Here is a 22,980-nt window from a genome sequence, read left to right on the forward strand (position 1 = left end):
GTGAAGTGCGGGTGGGGGGTGGGGACAAGCAGCATACTTAGCAAATGAAGAACAGAATGTAAAGGAAAGAGTAAAACAGAAAGAGGTAAAAAGGAAAACAACAGATATTCATAATGAAATTTGGAGCTAATGACAACTGGAATATTTTCTTATCTAAATTCTGTCACTGAAATTTCTGAAGGGAAATGATCAAAATGCACTACCCATCAGCATGGTGGTTTTACTTTACTTTGTAGAGAATAGGAGAGGGGTGGGGACAGAGGAAGAACATCCTCTACAGAGAGTCAAGGGACTTCTTCTTTGAATAAAGCTATGCGTACCTTAGGAATTGTTATGTAAAATTAATAATACCTTATTTTTGAAAAATACATTGTTTGCAAAACACTTTAATTTTTAATCACTTCATTTTACCTCATAATGAAGCCATCTACCAACCTAGTAAAAAAGGCAAGTCAAGATTTAGAGGGTTTCTTGTGCCTACTACATGGATGAATAAACTGAGGCTCAGAAAGATTAAGTTACTTACCCAAGACCACAGGACAAGCAATTGGCAGAGCCAGGTCTAGAACCCAAGGGAAGGGTTTATTCCACTACAAAGACATGAAACAGGACATTAAACAAACAACATCTAAGAAAACAAGAACTGTAAGTAATTAAGGATAGGAAATTTGGGAGATCATATTGCCATACTAACCCAAATAGACTGCGGGTATGTCACTGTGACCTAAGCAGGCAGGAGAGGGAATTATAATTTTAACCACATCACTTTGTGAAAAGGACCAATAGACTTGAGTGTACATTTATACAAAGCCTGCTCTGAATAAATACACAGGAATGGTCTTCTGTCCCAGGACATCTCCTCTAATAACCCATGATGACGGCCCCTCTCTTCCTACACTTATCCCTCAAACAAATATTTGTTGAGAATCTACTATGTACTAGACATAACTTACAGTACCCATTTTGATTTAAACACTTATTTTGAAAGTTGTTCCTAACACGCTTTTCTTAAAAGTTCTCCTTCTATAGCCCCATCCACTAAACACTAGCATGAAATGGAACTATTTAATCAGAAAAACTTCACTGGGATCTGAGGGGAGGAAAGAAGGAAAAGAAAACTCAGTGCCAAAGAGACTGGGAGCATTGAGCAAGATATAGAATAAAGGAATAGCAGTTAAGGAACACTACACAACTTTAGCAGTTAAAAGACGAACTTCACCTCTACATCACTTTGTTTTGCTGCTCTTCTTAAGGACATGGCCATGTCAGTCAGAGAAAACACACTATTTAATGTTTGGCAAAGGGTATTTTATGGAAACCTGTTGTTGCAATTTTCCCCATATATAGGCACAAGAGGCCTACTTTGGCATCCAAATCCCTTTAGTTTATTCAATCCTAAGGAAGACAAAACTGATCTAATTCTCATGCATTTAGCACACTTTTGAGAGACTGCTTAACATTCACCCTCCCCTACTTCCTATGCAAGATGTTTACGGGTATTATTATGTGGATATTTCAGTGGGAGGAAAAAATATCTAAAGGCAAAATTAATTCTTGAGCACTCACCCCTATGTGCATTTTTAAAAGTTTTTGAGATCAATAAACAAATCAACTAAAAGCAACAAGAGATTGATTCAGGGTCATGTGTAATAATTTTGGAGCAAAACAATTGAGGCTCCAAAGGAAGGATACCTGAGGATCCAAGAGTACAGTAGTCCTGTATCTAAATGAGGATTCCATTAAGCTTGGAAGGGTGGGCCTATCACTCTGGTTGATGAAGGTCAAAGACATGGAAGGAAGGTTTCCACATAACACCAGTTAAGGCAGTCTAGAGGACTACAGTGAACAAATGGGCTCATTGTTCTGCCTGCTTTCATAGTTGTCACAAGTCAATAACAAGAGTCAAGGATGATCAGCTCCACTTTATTTATTTATTTTGGAGTATTGGGGGTTGAATCCAGGGCCTCACACATGCCAGGCAGAGTTCTTCCCTTGAGCTATACCCCTAGCCTTTTTAAATTTTTATCATGAGACAGCACCTAGCTAAATTTCCCAGGCTGATCTCCAACTTGAATCATCCTGCCTCAGCCTCCCAAGTCACTGGTATTACAGGTATGTGCCACCCTGATTGGCTGATCAGCTACACTTGAAAATTTCATGCCAATAGATTAAAAAAAAAAAAAACTATTAGTTTTAATATTCTGTTTAAATATGCCATAACTTGGGGGAAGGCTATAAATCTGGTTCTATACTCATTCAGCAAACAGATTATTCATCATTAAAACCATTTACTTTAGGTATCAAGCAGTATGATAGGGACCAGGGATAGAAAAAGAATTAAGATTTTGTCCTTTTCCTCAAGTAGCTCACAGTGTGGGGAAAAAAATTAATTCTACATAGTAAAATAAGTGGCCACCAAGATAGTACAAAATATAGTATGGACACAAACAAGGTTGGAGAAAACCATTTGGGAAGTTAAGAGTGGTTTCAAACAGCTAACTCTTCCAGAAGAAATGGAAATTGTCCAGGCTGAGAGGGAAGTGTCATGTAGGCAGATGACAGTCAAGTGTGAGCAAAGGCCGGAAATATTGATGTGGTGTCACAGGTGAGTAGGAGAAGGACTTCGAAGAGGGCCCTGGGAGGTGGGACAAGACTAGCTTGTGCCTCCATGCTGAAGAGCATGTATTTTAGCTTGCACTTAAATTGAACAATCATAGGATGTCCAAAGTAGTATAACCAGATCACCATTAGGTAAAGATAACTCCAGAGTTATGTGCGAGGAGAATGGGAAGACAAAAACATGGAGAAACAGCTATTGCCTTGATGAGAAAGAAGAAATTCTGAATCAAATTGTTTATATAAACAGATAGGGTTGAAAAGCAGAGAAAATACTAGAAAATCTTTTTAACTGGAGTCAAGAATTAATAACTGGATGTGTGGGTTGAAAGAAAGAAGTATATTTGTGATTCCCCCAGGTTCCTAGAGCGCTAAAGCTGGATGGACAGTGTTTTAGTAATAAGTGGAGTAAGGAAGACCAGGAGGGGTACATAACAGAGAACAGCACATTTGGTTTCATACATTCTGAACTTGGGTGTCTTTGAAATACTTCAAGGTATCTTCATATGGATCAAGAGCTCAAGACAGATGTCTGATCTATGGATTTGGAAATCACACAGGGGGTTACAACTGGACATGGATGAGATCTTCTAATATTAGTTAAATAAGAGAAGTAGTAGATCAAGATTATGGTCTAGGAGGTTATTATTAATATTTTGGGGAGAAGAGAGTGAGAGAAACCAGGAAAGCAGTCTTTGTAGGTCCTCTCTGAGAGGAGAAAGAGGAGAACTTTCAATAGAGTGCAGTGAGAAGAGTTTCAGGAAGGGGAGTGGACAAGAATGCCCCTGAGAGGTCGCCCTGGGGTGGTGCCCTTTCAGAATGTCTCAGTGGGATTCAGGGAAGCCTCATTAAAGCTGGTGGAAGAGTTATTAGGGAGCCATGAAAAAAAAAAAAAAGAAGGTGTAGAGCACTTTTAGGAACTTTGTTCTACATGGAGGGTGAGATGGAGCCCTGTGCAGATCCAGATGTAGAGTCAGGAGAGGATCTTTAAAGATAAAAGAGATGAGCATATTCATGGGCTGTGGGGAGAAGAGTTAATACAGCTTGTGATAAGGAATTGGGAGGAGGGCAGGAGGGAGTCAGGCCCCAGATAAAAGAGGAGTAGAAGAGTACACAGAGCTTCACCCAGGATCAGGAGGAACTAATCTCTAACAGAAAAGGTCACACTAAGTAGGTACCACGTGAGTCTGAAAAACTGGTGATTCTGTCAAGCCTTCCATTACAAACCTTGGAGAAAAATTTCTTATAGTTGATCTTTGGTTTCACGTAAATTATGTTTAATCTTTATAAAAATCCTTTAAGATAACCAGGGTGGGTTTGATGGGTTTTGTTGTTTATTTTTTAGTCCCCGTTTGTCAGGAGGAAACAAAAACCCAAGGGGACCACATGATTCGTCTGTTCAAGATCACAGAATCAATGTGTGGCATCAACTAAGGGCTCACCCAAGAGCAAAGTGCTCTTCCCAACATCTCCAAGCACATTAGGAAAAGTTCATTACAATGGTACAGAAATTCAAAAGGAAGAATTCTTGTGCATGTTCCACTTCTTTGGTTCACAACAGACTCTGCTGGGGGGTCCAAATGCCTCTATTCTAGTGAGGAGGGAAGTGAAGAGTTAAATGCTGTGCCTTCCCTTGAGATGAACTGGCTACCTGCATTCTTTGAACTATTAATAGAGGGCGACTTTCGATGTGTCTTGCTTTATCAATTTGAACAAGGAGAACATTGGGTTAATATATATGTTCTATTATTCTCTGAAAGACTCCCACCCTATCCTTATGGGCCAGGTAAAACTGCAGTCTGTGGATGAATTCAGCCTCAGGCATATCACTGACAACTTCACCATGATGGAGGGGAAGGAAACCCTGAGCCCTCCTGGTGAACAGGAGCTTCCCTTTAGCAGGAAACATCAAAGAAGGTTTCTGTAGTTTTCCGCCAGCTCAGCAAGAAAGAAAATTAACCCCCTGTTTTCTCATTCCAGTTGCTTCTGTATGGGGAGAGAGGCACAGGGAACAGAGTTCCACAGATTTCTTTCAGCAGGAGAGATCAGGGCTCATTGTGTATTCACCCTGGCATGGGTTAGGAAGAATTACAGAAATGAACACATTTCTAGAATCACCACAAATTTTCTAGGGTTCTCTGTGAGATCAAATAATTGGGTAGAAAAAAAAATGCTCTTTAAGTAATTTCTTCTGTTTAAATTTGGAAATGTGTGGTGGAAACCACAATTTTTAAAAATGAGCAACTTCAATTATATTAAGTAGAATGCCTCCATTTAATTAATTCACTAAGTCCCTGGATGACACTGGGTGTGGCTCAGAGAGATTTAGGAGGAATCCAATTCATCACTAGGAAGAAGGTCTGCACCAGGCAGCCAGACTGTGTCCTTCTACACCTTCCCCACCCTGCAAGGGTTGCAGATAGGTTTGAATTCCAACTACACATCACCCTCTCAAAAATAAGAATTATTTGTTGTATGGAGAAAAAAGCAGGTATCAGCAGGGTTAAGGACTGGGGAACAGAGGGGTTCCTTGCTTGCAGTGTATTCTTTATACTTCAGTTACAAACTAAAGTCACTGTTTTTAAACAAAGGAAAAATTTCACAGTTTTCTTGCTTTATAGACATACTTCACACCTTACAAGTTTTCAATCATCTGCAATATGTGTGGTAATTGAGCTAAATTTAAAGAAAGCCCCAAGATATTTGAAAATCATAAACCAATAAAAATCCCCAGGATTCTTTTATTTCTCTTTTGCCCATTTCTTTACTATCTTTTCATGTCCATCCGACTCCCTTTCTCTTCTTCTGCTATAAAAATCTAGAGTGCTAACTAATAGCTAATATAGACCACTTCTGCTTTCTCCTTACCCATTGGCAATGTATTACAACTTAGAAATCTGAGACTGCTTCTTTATACTGCTCAAGTGGAAGAGGAAGGAAGTGCAAGCCCTCCAGCCCCCTCCCACGTTTCTGCTGGATTTCATGGGTGTGGCAGAGTTTAGACCTTTGCAGGTCTGTGCCCTTGTTTTATTCCCTGTTAAGGACTAGGATGATGAACAGATGTCAGAAGAAGGATGGACACCACTGGATTCTGCCATGAATGATAGAAGATCATTTCACCCACAAGCAGGAAGCCTGCGTGAGACTTAAGTATTCACACTATATAAAATGTCAGTCAGTGTAGTGTGAGCCCACACCCTGAATACACCATTTCCTTCGGTCTGATTTAATAGTATCTCAAACACTAACAAATGTGAATGATACCTAACGGTGTTATATAGGAGATGTGACCATTTCACACATAAGTACACATTTATATAATGTATGCATTAAAAGGACCATTTCTATACCTTTCATTTGCTCTTTTGCATATGAATGATGCTGAAACATAGGAAGGCATGGAAACCACATAGTACATGCATGACTGTTACATATGAAGTATGCGGATACTATACACATTTACATGCAAATTTCTACAACTACCTAAACACACAATTTCATCTTCATCACTTTGCACATCAGTGAATTCTTAGGGCTGTTGACAAGATAGAACCTGAGTGAAAGTGGCTGCCCTCATTTTGGGAAGGGAATTCCATTAGCCCCAATTTCCTTTCTAAAAATCTTATTTTCCTTTATCAAAGAAGATATTCATATACCTGCACATGTATAAATAGGATGGGAACAAGTTGTAAACCAGTATATTTTTCTTCCACAGCATTAAAGCTTTTTTAATGAACAGCACTGGCTTCCTTAGGGCTCCGCCTTCCTAAATTTTATTTCCCCAGCTCAGCAGTGGGGTAACCTTAGAACCTTTTTTTGACAGTGTGCTTAACCCAGACACCTGTGTCTATTATATTTATATATTAAAATGAAGGAAGACAAGGGGAGGAAATGTCCTAGTTTTTAAAATGATCCAATGGCAGCATCAGTCTCTGGAACCAAAGAGTGCTTTAGAGAAATGCTGCAAATAGCCACCCCACCCCCCAAGCTGACTTTTCTCCAAACATCCAAGGATGTCTTCTACTTCATTCATTCATTCATTCATTCATTCATTCGTTTTGGCCTTGCCTCTCCACCCACTGCTCTTACATTCTGCTCCTCTCTTCCTCTACCTTCTCCTTCATCCTCACTCCCCACCCCTCCTTCCAGGGCGCTGGCTAAATTCAAGGCTGGCAGGCTGTTTTTTCTCCACTCTCCTCCACCCCCTTCGGATTCAAGGAGTGTATTACAAATTGCCCAATTTCCAATACCTGCTCAGGAATAATACCCAAATCCCATCTCTTGTACCCCAGCCCTAAAGCAATGAATCTGCAAAGGGCTTCCTTAAGGAAGACTGCCCCCCACCCACACCCCACCCCACACCCCGGCAATGGGCATGTATACTACACACACACACACACACACACACACACACAGGCACGCACGCACACATGCACACACCCACACCCCACACCCAATTTTCTCCTTAATCTTTGCCAAAATCACTCAAACGTGTTCCAACAAATGTTAGAAGGCTTCTTTGGGGGAATGTCACTGCACTGTCTGTTACTGCGGAATACCGAACTCGTCATTCCTCCCCACCTTCACCCCCAATCAAGTTTCTAAAATGTCTTTCAAGAAATAAGTGAGCAATTGGAAATGGAAGAAAAATCTAGGCAGTGGGGGAGGGAAGGAAGAGATTTGGATTCTTTCTAATCTTGGATGTGTCCCTCTTCCTGATGAAAATGAGTCACCATGCTTATTATCCAGGGTGCTAGCATGTCTCTGGTCACTGATAATCCAAGGAGAAAAGCAAGGGAAGGGGAAAAGGAAAAAGACCTGGTTTCCAACAGGTAATACCCGGCTCGGCTTGTCTTTCCCATCCCATCGGAGCTCAAAGCTCCTAGGGGCGTGGTCCACCCTCTTCTCCGACCAGCTGGTGCACAATCGGCTACTGATCTTAGGAAGGGGATTTTCCCCTTCTACACAACCAATTTCTCCCCCAGCCCCAGTGGTCTTGAGGTTCTCTTTTTTAAAATCCCAAATCATAGTTTCATTCATTCATTGAAAAATAAATAAATAAAATGTGCACATGCTTTTTCCATGAATACCTGAGCCCCTTTGAAGCTCATGCACACAGGAAATAAGGCATCTTCCGCAGCACATGTGAGAAAATTGAACGACCGAACCGGCAATACTCAACCCTGAATATAAATCCCTCAACCCTGCTTTTTTGCAAATAATATAAAGGATCGCCTTCCTATCTTGTAAGAGAGCCCACGTCTTCCCCACACCCCTTTCTACATCCACACCCTCGAAACTAGAGACCTAAAACGCTGAGCATTTACTAATAGTCAAAAAAGCAATCGTATTTCTAGCCAAACGGGCATATTTTTCCACACTTATCCTAATTAGTAGCAGCATTCCAAAATCAGAGCATGAAAGGCAGAAAAGAATAAAAGCTGGGATGCAACCATCAGTTACCATATGCTAAGGAAACGCGAGCACCATGCCAGAGCAGAAGCAGTTAAAATATTTTTTTTTCTGCCTTTACAGGGAAATACTGTACTGTGGTAATTTCACAACAGCAAGAAGTAAAAATCTTTAGCTCTACCTGTTTGGTTCTTCTCATACAGCACAGCATGGTTGTATCGTCCCTTGCCTTCTTCCTGCCTTCTCTCCTTTCCTCCTCTCTCTTTCTTATTCCCCCCCTCTCCACCTCTTTTCTGCTCGCTTGCTCACTCGCTCTCTCGCGCTAGCGCGCTCTCTCTCCCTCCCTCCCTCTCTCTCTCTCTCTCCCTCACACACACCAGGGCAGTTAGCAGCAACTGTAAGGTCCACAGCTATTGCTCATCGCACATGCTCGCTCTCGATCTCTCTCTCTCTCTCTCTCTCTCTCTCTCTCTCTCTCTCTCTCTCTCTCTCTCTCTCTCTCTCTCTCTCTTCCTCCCTCCCTCTTCTCTCTTCTCTTCTTTTCCCTCTTCTCCACCCGCCCCAGATCCCTGATTTTTCTTCTCTCCTGGTCTCTTTCTCAGAATTGTTCACTAGCTTTCAATGACTAATCACTTCCTGTAGCCCCTACCCCATTGAGACAGTCGCCCCCTCCCAGTCCCCTGCCAGCCTCATGAATATTTAAACACCTCCAATCTGGACCCAATTACCCACCGACTTTCCCACTGCACTGGGAGGGTGGTAGGGAGAGAGCACTGCAGGATATTCCAGCCAGTTCAAGAGATAGGAAGGAGTATGTTTTAGGGAATAGGGGCCTGGTGCATGAAAGCTTGTATTTTTCCCTCCATCTCTTCTCCTTTTTTCCTAATACCATAAAAGCAAAGAACAGCTAATCAGCTGCTACTTATATTTTATACCCAGTTAATAATTGTTAGTGTTCAGTTCCCTTAAAAATACACTATATGTATATTCTCCTCAGTATATGCATAAACTAAGACAAATACAAGCATGTAATAATCCTAGGTATACATGACTACACCTTCTACATGCTTCAATATTCTGAAGAATTCCACACGAATATATAGCATTTAAACATTCTAAGGACTGAAATTTGGAAATAATAGCTAATGTTTAGGAATCAACATCTATATCTAAAATCACATTTTTTTTCCTCAATGTTGATACACTTAATTGAAAATTGTGGGTTTTTTCTTACTTTACTGAAACAGCTGAGCACATGTGAACAGCAGCTCTGTGTAATATTGATGGTGATATTTTACAACTTGGGCAAGATGAATAAAAGTAAAGTCACCTGTGAAAAATAGAAGAGACACATCATGGGGCTGGGTGCAGTAGCTCAGAAGACTGAGACAGGAGGATCGGGAGTTCAAAGCCAGACTCAGCAAGGTGAGGCATAAACTGTCTCTAAATAAAATTAAAAAAAAATAGGGCTAGGGATGTGGCTCAGTGGTTGAGTATTCTTGAGTTCAATCCCCAGTACCAAAAATAAAATAAGAGACATATCATGAAACCAACTTCAATTCCTTCTGTGGTTTCTCATAATTTGGGAGGGGGGTACATGATTGGTAAAGTTCATATAACACAATTTTTAGATATTTAGTACTGTCTGGGTTTTGGAAGCTCTTTGCACCTAATTTTCTCATCTGTAAAATGGGGATCATAATGTCAGCCTTGCCAACATGTTATAGAACCCAATAATATAATGTATGCAAAGCACAAGAGAGCTCTCCTCTCTTAATGCATAGCAACTTCACCCCAGACTATTTTCCTGGGAGTTTGATGGTGTTTTCAAATGACTATCTCAAAGAACTTTTCAAACTATTTCTCGTTGTTCATTAGTGATGACAAGCACCTCTAATTAAACAGCTCATATTCTTTTTAGTCTCTTCTAGACATAAGGCTGTTTAATAGGTGGCAACCAGACAGCTTGTTACCATGCATATTTCAGGATCACTGAGCACAATGGGTGCTTAATGCATTTTAACAAAATTCAAGATACACCTCCCCCCCACCCCAGAACAGACTCAGAAAGACATGCAGAGTTGATGGGTATAAACAGAGGCTGATGATTATCAATTTTCTGTAGGACTCTCCCAGATTCAGACCAGTTGATCTTTTCTTTTCAGTTTGCATCTAAGTTTTCATAGTTTATGATAAAAGTTAGAAATCCATTCTGAGTTGAATGGTTGTTTAATTTTTGCAATTTGCCTGGTTAGAGCTGAGCTTTCAAAAGAAATCTTCCATGAATTTAAGTGATAAAAGAGGGCAAAGGATAGATTAGAAATGGCTCCCAACTGAGACATTCCAGCTGTGGATTAGGATCCTCCTGCTAATGGCTAGAAAGTGAAGAAGGAGCAAAGGAGTGGGGGCTGTGGGTAAAAGAGAAGAAATTGCTTCTTTTGGAGTTTAAACAGGCATATATAGCATGATTGATCAGATAATTTCATTAGTTGTGTGGCCAAATTTAAGAGTGGGGTCAATTTCTTTCTCTTTCATTGTACTCATCTCAGCCTTCCCATCTATACTTTCTTTCCCTTTTATTTATTGGAAGGAACCTTGGAAATGATGTGATATAATGAAGACAGATAAACTGGACTCAAAACCAGGCACAAACATTGATGGATTTTTTTGACTAAGTACCTTAAACCATGCAGTTTGGCATCAGTTTCCTTATCTGTGTCCTTATCATCTAACACGCTGTGAAAGAGGTGCAAACATTTATTCAATTTTGATGGGGTAGAAGGCAAAGAAAATTTAGGTGCCTTGATGAGGTCACCCAACTGATAACAGGTAACACTAGGACTCTAATATCCTTTCTACCACTCAAACTGCATCACCACTCAATAGGCTTCTGTACCTTATTACTTCTGGTCCTTAAGAGATTAAAATATCAAGTAGAAGTTTTTGTGTTGAAATGAAATCAAAGTCTACTGATTAGGCCCAACCCTTACCACCCAAGCCTCATAAACAAACTGATACCTTCATCCAATTGAGAGCTCCCATCTATTTCAAATCAAAGGTCAACTCCTTCAAACTCTCAGTTGCCTCAGTGTGTAGGATCCTCAACATCTAGACATACTATTGGGAACTTCTATAATTCTATCCCAAACTCTTTTCAAGTAATATGAAATCAATTCCAAAGTATTTCTCTAGGCAATGGAGATCATGGGATGGCAAAAGAATATGGAAGAGTAAAGCACACATTGATCGGATCTTGGAAAAAAAGATATATATCTTTTATAACTATATGTAAAATAAGGAAATAAAACCAGCCATGGTTGTATTAATCCCTACCAGGCAACTACATAATGAATTCACTAATGTTTATGTATTTACCAACAGTCTCAGAAAATACATATTCTTAAGCCTCATGACTGAACATTACAAAGTTTTATATTGGCAGATTAATTAGTGGGATTATCAGCTATTTTCCTGACTATGTCAATAATGTCATTCTAGAAAAAGATGAAGGCCAGGTTCCAGTTCCACTCTGGGATCTATTTGAACTTCATACTAAATTGATAGTGTTTTCAAAATCCAGAAGTCATTCAGCTTTCCTAATGACTAACAAACAGAAATAAGAAAAAAAAGAGCCAGGTGCAGTGGCACACACCTGTAAATCCCAGCAACTCAGGAGGCTGAAACAAAAGGATTGCAAATTTGAGACCAGCCTCAGGGAGACCCTGTTTCAAAACAGAAAGGATTGGGGATGTGGCTTAGTGGTTTAGTGCCTCTGGGTTTAATCTCCAAGAAATAAAGAAGTAGCATTTAAGAAAAGAGAGTGTCAATGGTTCAGATAGAAAATATGTTTCTTCTTTATTTTTTAACTATTTTGGGGGGTTGCTTACAGTTAAATTGCTTAGGGCCTTGTTAAATTGCTGAGATTAGCCTTGAACTTGCTATCCTTCTGTTGTGTCTCAGTCTTCCAAATTGCTGGGGTTACAGGTGTGTACCATCATACTCTGCGATTTTTAAAACTCTTAGCCTTAGACTTTTACCTGATGTATTAGTTTATTAGGGCTACCATAAAAAAGCATTAGAGACTGGGTGGCTTAAACAACAGAAATTTAGTTTCTCACAGTTCTGGAGTCTGGAATCCAAGACTAACTGTGCCACTTGGCTTGGTTTTCTCTGGGAGCTAGGAGGGAAGTATGTGTCCAAATCTATCCTGAGTTTGATTACAGCCGCCCTCTTGCTGCCTACATGCTGTGGCCATTCCTGGGAGCACTGTGCACCTCTGGTGTCTGTTTCTGAATGTCCTATTCCTCTTATAGAGACAACAGTCAGATTGAATTAGGACCTACCCCTAAGAAAAAGACCATTTAACCTTAATTATCTCTTTAAAGGTCCTAATCACAAATACAGCCATAGATTGCTGGGGGTTAGAGCTTCAGCATATAAATGGGGGTTGGGGGTTGGACAAGACAGTTGACCATAACTCCTGCATCCTCTGTCAACACTTGCTGACTTCATTTACTTACTCAGCCTTTAGTAAATTTGAAAAACCCTCCTGCCCTCAAGGAGATACACATTTATGGGAAAAGCAAAACATGCTATTTAAACAAAACATGATTCAGTGTCAAATGTGTGCTATAAAAATTCAGAACAGGAAAGAAACCAGGCCTACTAGGACTGGCCTTTTATTTTATGATTAGAACAAGTAGGGAAGACACATGAGTTTTAGAGAAGAAAAGGGGATCCATTTGAAAAGGCCAACCACACAAATAATCCCTGCATGATAAAGGGACAGTCCCTGTGCCAGTGGGGGGCAGCTGTGAAGGGCAGTAGTAGGAAAAAAGGTTGGGGGTGGGGATTAAGTTTTGATTAAGAGGAACCTTAAAGATTGGACAAGAAAAAAAAAAAGAAAAAAACCAAAATCTTGTCATTTGTAACAACACGGATAAATAGGAACTCAGTATGTTAAGTAAAATAAGCCAAGTCCAGAAATACAAAGATGTCATGATCTCACTTCTATGTGAAATCTTAAAAAGCTGATCTCATGAGTTGAGAGTAGAATGGTGGTTACCCAAGGAGGTAAGGGAAAGAAGGGATGGGAAAAAGAGGATCAGCAGGTATTAGGTTACAGCTGGAGAGGAGCAAGAGACTGGTGTGTCATGGCACAGCGGGCTGACTGTAGATAAACAGAATGTGCAGTACATTTCAAAAACTAGAAAAAAAAATTCCGAAGTTTTCACCATAAAGACATGATATATATCTCTGACGGTGTAGATATAGTTAACCTGATTTAAACACTGCACAATGTATATATGTAGTGAAACATCACATAGTACTCTATTAACATGTACAATTTTTATGTGTTTATGTATCAGTTTTTAAAAATCAATTTTAAAAAAACAGGCTTAGGGGATATACTGGTTTCCTAGGATTTCCATGACAAATTTCCACAAATGTGGTGACTTAAAATGACAAAAAAAAAAAAAAAATTCTTTCTATCTGACTTAGTATTTCTACCCTCCATTAGGCTGATCTCCTCTTAAGATTCTTAAATTAATTATACCTGCAAAGATGTCAGTTTTTCCAAATAAGGGCACATTCAGTAGTACTATGGATTAGGGAGTGGATATAGCTTTTTGAGGGACATAAATCAACCCAGTACAAAAGATTAGATTCAAGGACCTTGTATGTTCCAGGTGTCACATATTGTGTGTTTTGTATATTTTGCTTCCTTTATTTCACAGGACATACCTAGGAGAAAAGGAAAATGAAAGGACCAAAAATTGTATGGAGATTTAACGTAGGTAGCCTGGAGAATAAGAACTCAAAAAATAGATGTGAGGAGTTTCAGAAAGGGAGGTAGTTTTATGAGGAAGGTGATGAGTTGTGCATTTAATAGAAATATTGAAATGACCAAGTGTGAGACAGCATTAGATTATAAGAAACAAGACACAGAATTGTCTTTCCATGGGTGATTGTTGGAGCTATCCAAAATAATTCATTTTCTGAGCTACCATGTGCTACTGAAATCAGAAGACCAAGGAATAAACTTTTAAAATGTTAAAGATTAAGTAACCCAAAGACAGGATAAAAAAAAAAAAAGCAATCAGATGGAAAGCTAAAGGCAAAATTATTCTCCAAAATGCTTGAGAAAAAAATCGTAATTGTCATCTGCTTAAAATTGCATTTTTAAATTCAACTGGCAGGTCATTATTTAAATACTTTTGCAACTAAAGACAGCTAAGAGTGATTTCATAAGTATTCATAGGTAGAACTGTTCACAGAATAGCAAACCTCTTTCTAGGGGCAGGGTACTTTCTATTCTGTGCTTTCTTAATACATTATTCTCAAACATCCTGAATGGACATATTATAATTCAAAATCCATGACAATGGTTCATCAGTAAATTATATCTCATCAAGACCCAAGATTTAAAGTAGGACACCATGGAAGACATTACTGAATAAATCTTTCTGCCAAAATGGAATAAAACAAGAAACAAAGCCCCAATAAAAATCCTTAGCTCTCAGTTGTTGAATTAACAAAGCATATGGTTTCCACACCTTCACCATTACAGCAGGGCACCATCCACACCTGGATGCCTTGTGGGCATCTAAAAGGTGAAGAAGCACGGCAGCAGAAACCACAAAATTAGATCCTTGCTCTACATAAATCAAGATGCAACAATAATGATACTAAGAGTGTACAGGGAAATTTTTAATTCTCCTGCAGACACATAAGTACTCTTAAAGAGCACTCAGAGCCTTCTATTTGGAGCACAACTCTCTATATTTGTTAGCACCAAACCAACCATGAATATAGATTCCTCATGCATACTATGTCCCTTGGGTTGGTAGTGAGCTGTATAGTGGAGGGTGAAGTCTCTCTCAGTAGGGACTTTAGAACTGGGTATTCAATTCCTTGAATTCAATTGGAGTATTTAATTGAAATGCATAGAGATGTCTGATAGATACTATAATCTCAAACTAAAGCTGACCTTGACAGAAGCCATCTTTCTTGTCTTTCTGTAGATTCAGTGTTAGTGAAGTGCTACCTCATCCATCATTCACTGAGTCATCATCACATCCTTCTTCTTCATCACCACCAACATTCCACTACCAACCAGTGTTCACTATCTCCAAAATATTCTTTCCATCTTCATCTCTGAAATTTTGTTTCAAATCTTTCTTTTCTGTTTCTTATTCCATTCCCTTCTCTCAAACTTTCAGTATTCCTTGCCAAGACTAATACAATAGCCTTTTTATTCACTATTTTGTGTATATCCACATTTTTGAGTTTTACCTTCCACCCAGATAGATCTACTTAAAATAATATTCCTCCTTATACTTAAAATCTCTCTGGATCCTTATGTCATAATTAGTATCTTATTTTTATTGCACATAGAGTCTCCTGAGGATCTTGTTAAATATCCAGATCCTTTGGACATCTTTAACAAATAATTGAACTCAATAGATGTGAGATTGGGTTTAAAATCTGCAGTGTGTATAGTTACACTCAGATATTTTGATAGTAATAATCTTGTGCCATATTTTGAGAAAGAATAGTCTGAGGAATAAGGCTCAAGCTCAATCCTATAAAGCATCTTTTACTACTCCAACTATGTCATCAACCTGAGCTCACATTATATTTCACAATATAGTGAATAGTCCAACGAACAAATCATCTTATTTCAATTTCTTTAGGCCATTCTATTTCACATACTTAAAAAAACTCACCTACTTTATGAATGTTGAAAACGGAATAAGCTTTAACCAGATAAATCATAAATTTCTCTTAAAAGCCTTCCTTGAACCCCAGAAGTGGAATTCTATTCTCCTGGGTACCATGGCATCCAGTCAGAGCATAGATTATTATTGGTACCTACCACTCAACTGTGAATCCTTGTTTGCAGGGATCTTCTCTTATTCATCTTCATACCCCTAGCACCTGGCCCAGGGGCTGGCACATAATAGATATCCAGTAAATATTTTCTGTCTGTATCTGGAAGGCTAGTCTGGGATACTATTGCCAGACAAAGCCTGCCAAAGGCTCCCAGGCAAACATGGCTGCTTCTGGTTCCAAGGAGAGTTTTGCCTCTATGATATGATGTCACCATCTTAATTAAGCTGATAGCACTTCAGTGAGACCTTGATGCCAGAATTCACCCTACTTCCTCTAGGCAGAAAAGATTTCTGAAGACAGAAACTGGACAATTTTGAAGATCCTCTAAATCTGTGTTTATCTTTCCAGTTTCATGTCCAGATTCATGTCAAGTCCTCTCGTAATTTCTCCTTCCAGCATACCCTAAAGGCCATCTGAATCTCTGAGTAGCTAATATTCCAGAGCAAAGAGAGGGAACCATGTGCTAGCAGCACTAGGTGATAAGATGAGAGGCATGTAGCCCATAATCTAAGACTTGACACCTTGCTATAGAGGAAGTTTGTGGTTACGCATGTGAACAAATCTAACTCGATAGCTTATTCATTAAGCAGAAGATGTGAAAAAAATCCCACACTACATTATACCAACCTCTCCCACCAGCACACTATCAGAGTCTGAAATCACAAAATTGCATTTGGCTTGGTCACTGAAGGAACCATAACTTTTCTCAGGCCTCTTTTCTAGTCCCCATTCAGTATTGTCATCATTTATTTACCATAGTTTATCTACTTTCTTCCCTGGAAGGCATATTTCTGGGTGGCAATACCATGTCTTAGTTTTAAAATTTGTTCTTGAAATTTCCAGCATGGGCATATAAGGGTTTTGTGGGATCTCAAGCTTATATGATTCAGAGGGACTTCCTTAAGAGAAAGAATAAGTTAAACATACAATGAATATTTATTTAAACAAGGAAAGAAATCACAAGTTATATGTTTTTAAAAATTAATAACTACAACTGATATCACAATATTCAAGAAATATAATATTTTATAATAACAATCTAACACATCTCTATAACATTTTTTTAGCTACTGACTCTTTGATCACCTCTTTCTATGACATTGGCTTTGTAATATAAGTTTTGAAAGGCAAATGGAAATATGATATCATCTTTCTTCTAACATAGTTGATTGATTTGCGTTTATTACTCAGAATTGGAGGTTTAAAACATGAATCTTTATGAACGGATGTATTTGCTGTGTAGGGCAAGAGCAGTAGTACAAAAACATGGGAATTCTGAGAAATTCTATTTTGAACAATTGTTATTGAAAGAGAAAAATACACGTGAAATATTTATAATTGTATATGTTACCTTATCAAATTTATTTCTGACGGAAAGAACTTTGGTTTTGATCAGGTTTCAGTGAGACCTGATTCTCCCATTTAAATTTCTTAAAAGTATTTATTTTTTAGTTATAGTTTAATACAATATCTTTGTTTATTTATTTTTATGTGGTGCTGAGGATCGAACCCAGGGCCTCACGCGCGCTAGGTGAGCGCTCTACCACTGAGCCACAACCCCAGCCTCCCCCATTTAAAATTTTACACAGCAGATGACTGGAAATTTTTCTTACAACTAGTTTCTGGATTCATTCATTCCACACCTTGTTTATCATCTTAACCATGTGACTTGGGGGCCAGGTGATATAGGACATATTCATGTTGTAATTCAACCTTTGGCTCTACACTTCTGACTGACATGCCTAGGAAGTTGTCACACTGTTTCTTGATGCCTTTCCTATTCCAGGATGGTGAGTGATCGATCATTCCATATAAAAGCTCCTAGGAGAAATATAAATATATTCCATTGAAAACAACCTACACTAACACCAGTGTAACTCCTCATCTTTGCGCTGGTTCCTCAAACTACCAACAGACATTCAATACAACCTGACATGAGGTTTTTGCAAAGGGCAAAACCTAGTGGAGAAACTTAGCAATCTTAATGGATTTGTATTACTTTACCATTTCAAGTTTTATACAAATGCACACCCATGTGGCACATGGCCCATCCAAGTGAGGAACCCTAAAGGCTACATTACTTCTTGGTTAATCTTCTCTGGTTTCTAGGATCAAGTACAGAGTATTAAGTCTTCAGTAAATAATTAGGAAAGAAAATGAATGAGCTAGCAATGGGGAGATTATAGAGAAAAAAAGGAAATAAGAGAAAAAGTAAAGGTAGAAAATGGGACCAAATTTTAAGCATTGATTTTCAGCGTACTCAATTATTTCAATCTGCAGTAGTGATTTGTTCTACACAGCCTTGACATAGGCTGTTACCATTTCCTTTATATCCTGAACTCGTGCCATTCTAAACTTCCTTCTGGAGTGCACATGGCTTGGAGAAATAATGAAATGCAGCCTTCCTGGTGGGCTCAAACATAAAGCTCCTCATTGGGGTTCCATTAAATGCCAGGTGCCATCACATGGCAACTAAAGGAGGAGTCCTGTTCAATGACTATATCCCTACATCTGTCACCTTGTATGTTCTTTAGAGTCTCATGGTAATTCTTCAATTTTGATACCTCCTTCTAAAATACGCTATTTTCCACAAACTGCAGCAGGGTTAGGAGATTTCATATACTAAGCAATATGTAGTGGTTGGATAAGAGAGATTTCAGATATATAGTTTCATATTAATTTGCTTGTCTTTACTTGAAGCACTGATAGATTTACTGACTTCGATAGTTTTTTCAAAGATGGCAGTATGTCCTATAATCCAGTCTCTCGGGTTATTTTTCCCCATATACTTTGTTTCACCCACTATGATTAATTATGTCAAGTCCAAAAAAGACCTTTTTGCTTAACAGCCTATGTCCTTTTATGTCTGAAATCCAAGTCTACCCTTCTTCTTTATACAAATATTCTTTATGGTGAAGTTATTTGAAGCACTCTTGGAGATGCTAATGTACACTGTCCACCTAATTTTCATGAACAAACTTCTCCATTCTTAGTTCTTAAGGCTCTGGGATAAATATTCCCAACAATTCTTCATTTGATTTTCCTTTAAATTGTTTCTAGTATCTGATCATTCCTCCAAAATTCCTTTTTTAATTTTCAGTTCTCTACTGCCAAGCTCTATGTACCAAGTTCTTTATTACTTCCTTCATCTCAAAATCCCAAACTTCTCTAAAATTCAACCATTCAGTCATCTTAAAATTCTTTGTGGATTAGAGTACCTCTCTCTGAGTTTCCAAGCAAAATTGGCATGTGATCATTCTCCCATCTTCAACTGCACTACTCTTCAGTCCATAGTATAGTTTCCCTAATCCACATATAAATGATGAGTTTTTGGAAAGTGATACTGTATTTATATTAGTTTATCTTTGTCCATTTCTATGGATTATACAACATTGAAAAGTTAGAGTTTGTTTTTAATTGAACTTCAAAAATGTCATATTTTTTATCTCTTCCTGCCACTAACTAATCACTCCAAAGTTTCTTTTTTACTTCTATCTTTTTTTTTTTTAAACCAAGGGAGACTTTTATTAAAGTTTTGTCTATCTCATTCCTGATATCTGTTGTATCAGGATCCTCCTTCCCTGGAGTTAGTAAATTGTCATCTTTGGGCTTCCATCAAAGTGGATGTGTTTAATGGTCTGAATGACAATGAGGATGTGGGCTTCCTCTTAATAAGCCTTGAAATAATTAGCTTCACAGAAATTGGTCCCTGCATGCCTTCAGTCATTTGCATTGCATGCCATTGAACTTCAAAGATTCCAGGTTAGACAACATCTATAAGATCCTGGGCACAGCTCCCCATTTGATGTTAGCAAATGTTAAAATATCTTGTGCTGAAGAAAAGTGTGTTACTTTCAAAGTTTTTCATTTTTAACTTTGGACAACTGTCGGGATATTCTTTCCTATAGAAACTATTTGTGTCCCTGCTTGGTTCATTTGTTAGTCCAGTTTGCATGCGTTGGGGCCACTACAAACAAAATCTTTCACACATTATCTCAGCAAGTTTCTCAATACAATTCATTCTTCTTCCCTGAGTCTTCTGCATGGTAAGCAACTTTGGAGCTCATTTAAGAAGATATTGAATTCCTCCACTTTGGAGGTTACCTTATCTCTTTTCAACATACTACCATTCATCTCTATTCCTTAAAATGCAGCATCCATAACTAATAATTATATTTGGGGTAAGAAAGGATTTGATGGGAAGAGTGAGTATACCACTGCCATAATTTTAGAAAATAAGTATTAATACAGCACAGAACTGCAAGAGCTCTCTCTCTCTCTCTCTCTTTCTGTGTGTGTGTGTGTGTGTGTACATGCGTGTGCCCCATCATCATACCAGTTAATTGTAAAATTATTCAGTGGTGTGCTGTAAACGTTTAACAACTGGCTCTCAGGGGATGGGGGAAGATGTGATTTGTAGCATTTTCCAATCTCTAAGATGTAAATACTCCCACCATGGTATATTTCAAGTCACAAATGTGGTGTCACCAAATGCAGAGCTGGAAAGATACGCACAACAAAGCGACATTATACAGTATTTTCACCATATAGATGCAATAGACATCTAAGAGCACAGAAAATAGAAAAATATAATAAAATAATTGGAAGTAATGCACTTTGGGTTTTAATTACCTTCATTTTTATTAAAATTATTTAATTTTGAGTTTATCTAATTCGAAATTTTTAATAAGGGCTCTGTTTAACAACTGACTTTCAAATTTTTGAAAACATAACAGTTGGTTCACAGAAGTTCAGGAGGGCCATGTCTAGTATATCAGTAATTTATTCTAGCCAGGATTTTGAAACACTTGTTTACATGTGATTTTGCTGAAGTAAACACCTTTTACTGCACTCTGAAGTTGTTTAGTTCTATTGTTAAGATTTGTGTTTCTTCTTGAATCAAATGTATGAAAGATGATATGTCATGAGCTTTGTAATGTTTTGAACAACCAATAAAAATAAATAAATAAATCAACGAAATAAAAAAAGATTTGTGTTTCTTAACTATGTAAAACACTATCTATGTGTTCTTATTTATTTTCGTCTTATTAGATTCAACCAATCATTTCATCATGTCAATAACTCTTTAGATCCTAATTCTGTCATCTCATATCTCTGTCAGCTTTATCCTTTCTGGCTTCATGTCATCCACACATTTGATGAGTTAGCCTTATATTTTTCTGTTCAAGGCATTGAATTAAAAGGAAAATGCCTGACAGGACAGAGCCAAGGACAGAATTCTTGGCCATGCAAATAGAATTCTCCCTCCATACAAGCCTCAGACCATTAATCAGCATTGATTCAATAAGGTATTTGTCTACTGAATTGCCTTTGCATCCAATCCAAATTTCTCTACCTTGTCCATAATACTCTGGAGAGATTATTAATGAAATGCATGACTAAGTCCAGAAATTGTCACTATTTCCTTCTCATGTCAAAGAAAAAGATTATATTTCTACTATGCAAAGCTGATCACTTTCTCCAGGTTCATCAGTTATGCCTCCTTTCTTTCTTCTTTTCAACTTGACTCTTCTATTTCCACCCCCCTGCCCTATACACATAAAAGCAGTGCTTTCTTTTTCCTACTCTGCTCTTTCTACAAATTGGAATATTTCAGATTTCGATTTTTTCTGCCTCCTCCTTGGGTTTGCCGTTCCATTTTAGATGACTGATACCACGTCCTTAGTCCTACTTGCAAAGTAGATGTGTACAGGCAGAGACTCCACCCATTTTCCACTCATTTGCTAATTTGCCTCCTTCAGATGTGGAAGCAGGAGAACCTGGACAAGGAATTATCGTCTTCTCATCACTGCTCAGAGACCTTGGTTCTCTTATTCTCTTTCTTATATCATTCACCCTGTTCCTCTGAGCTGAATCTTTAGCTTAATCTTTTCAAAGACTCTTCCTTTTTTTTTTTTCATTAGTAAAACATCCTCCTTCAACCCTAGCTTTCTTTTTGTACCTTTTTCCCACCATCTTTACCTTTTCACTAATTCTTCGATTGCAGCAAGTTACCTTTTACATTTACTACTTCACTGGGTTTAATAAGGTTACTAGGAACTTCATAGTTGCTCACACACACACACACACACACACACACACTTCATTTCTTACCTTAACAAGGCTTCTCTGAAGAGAAGAAGTCTTAGACTCACCGTTCTTGCTTTGTTTCATTTTTCTTTAGTCTCATCTTTGTTTCAATGACTTCTCACTCTCATACTTTTGCTTCTCTATCTCTGGATGTCTTCTCCTTCTTCTTGTCAGGTTTATCTTTCTCAGTCACCACTTGCCTGGGCATTCTCAGCAGTGCCCACAGCTTCCACCACCACCCCATCTCTATGTATGACTGTCAATTCTCTATTTTCAGTCCAGACCTCTTGCTTCAAATGCAGATCTCCATATGCATGATTCATTCTCCCAAAATGAACATCTAATCTTCCCCCCTGTGTTCTCTCACCAAAATATGTACCTCTTCCTGCAATTCCTATTCTGGTTTTTAGGACCACAGCTCACCCACTTGCCCAGGATAGAAATATTCTTTGAAAAAAAACAAAACAAAAAAAAACCCTCTCTTTCTCTTTAATTCCATTCACAAACTCTCAAAACCCTCAAGATGTCAAAACTTCAAGTTTTCATTTCTTGATTTCTTGACATTTTTGATAGCTTTCTAATTACTTCACCTGTCTCACCCTCCTTTAATCTTTCTTCTGCTTACAAACAGAATCATCTTTCTAGAAACACCTGCCAGATCATGGGCCTCCTTGACTTACTACCCCATGGTGATTCCCAATTCACTGCAGGATAATATCCAAATGCCTGATCTTCATATAGCCTGCCTACCTACCTCTTCAATGACATCCCTAAACATGTAATTTACTCACTTTCTACAGAGCTCTGTGTCCTAATTATCTCCATACCTTTATATCCACTGATTTCAATTCACAGAATGATTTCCCCTAATTGTTTAGATGAAATTCTTTTTTGTCTAAGTAACAACACAAACAGACTGTAAAGTGAAACATGACCAGTCTCCTCAGGACACCATGTCTTATATGC

The 22,980-nt window shown here is 38.3% G+C and overlaps 1 protein-coding gene across 2 annotated transcripts in view; it reads right to left on the reverse strand.

Annotated features, from left to right (window-relative positions):
* Gap43 (growth associated protein 43) overlaps positions 1–22,186 on the reverse strand; it is a 108,355-nt gene extending 86,169 nt beyond the window's left edge. Inside the window, exon 1 of one of the 2 annotated variants that reach the window (XM_058572825.1) lies at positions 22,039–22,186. In XM_058572825.1, coding sequence (XP_058428808.1) covers positions 22,039–22,098 — 60 coding nt within the window. In that variant the 5' untranslated portion in view covers positions 22,099–22,186. Of the gene's footprint in view, positions 1–8,209; positions 8,369–22,038 lie in introns of those variants that run through there. The other variant, XM_046425245.2, reaches the window with a different exon arrangement.
* Between the last annotated feature and the right edge of the window lie 794 nt (positions 22,187–22,980).

Source organism: Marmota monax, unplaced genomic scaffold (assembly GCF_021218885.2).
Source record: "Marmota monax isolate L192 unplaced genomic scaffold, Marmota_monax_Labrador192_F-V1.1 WCK01_AAM20220418_F8-fsc00119, whole genome shotgun sequence".
NCBI lineage: Eukaryota > Metazoa > Chordata > Mammalia > Rodentia > Sciuridae > Marmota > Marmota monax.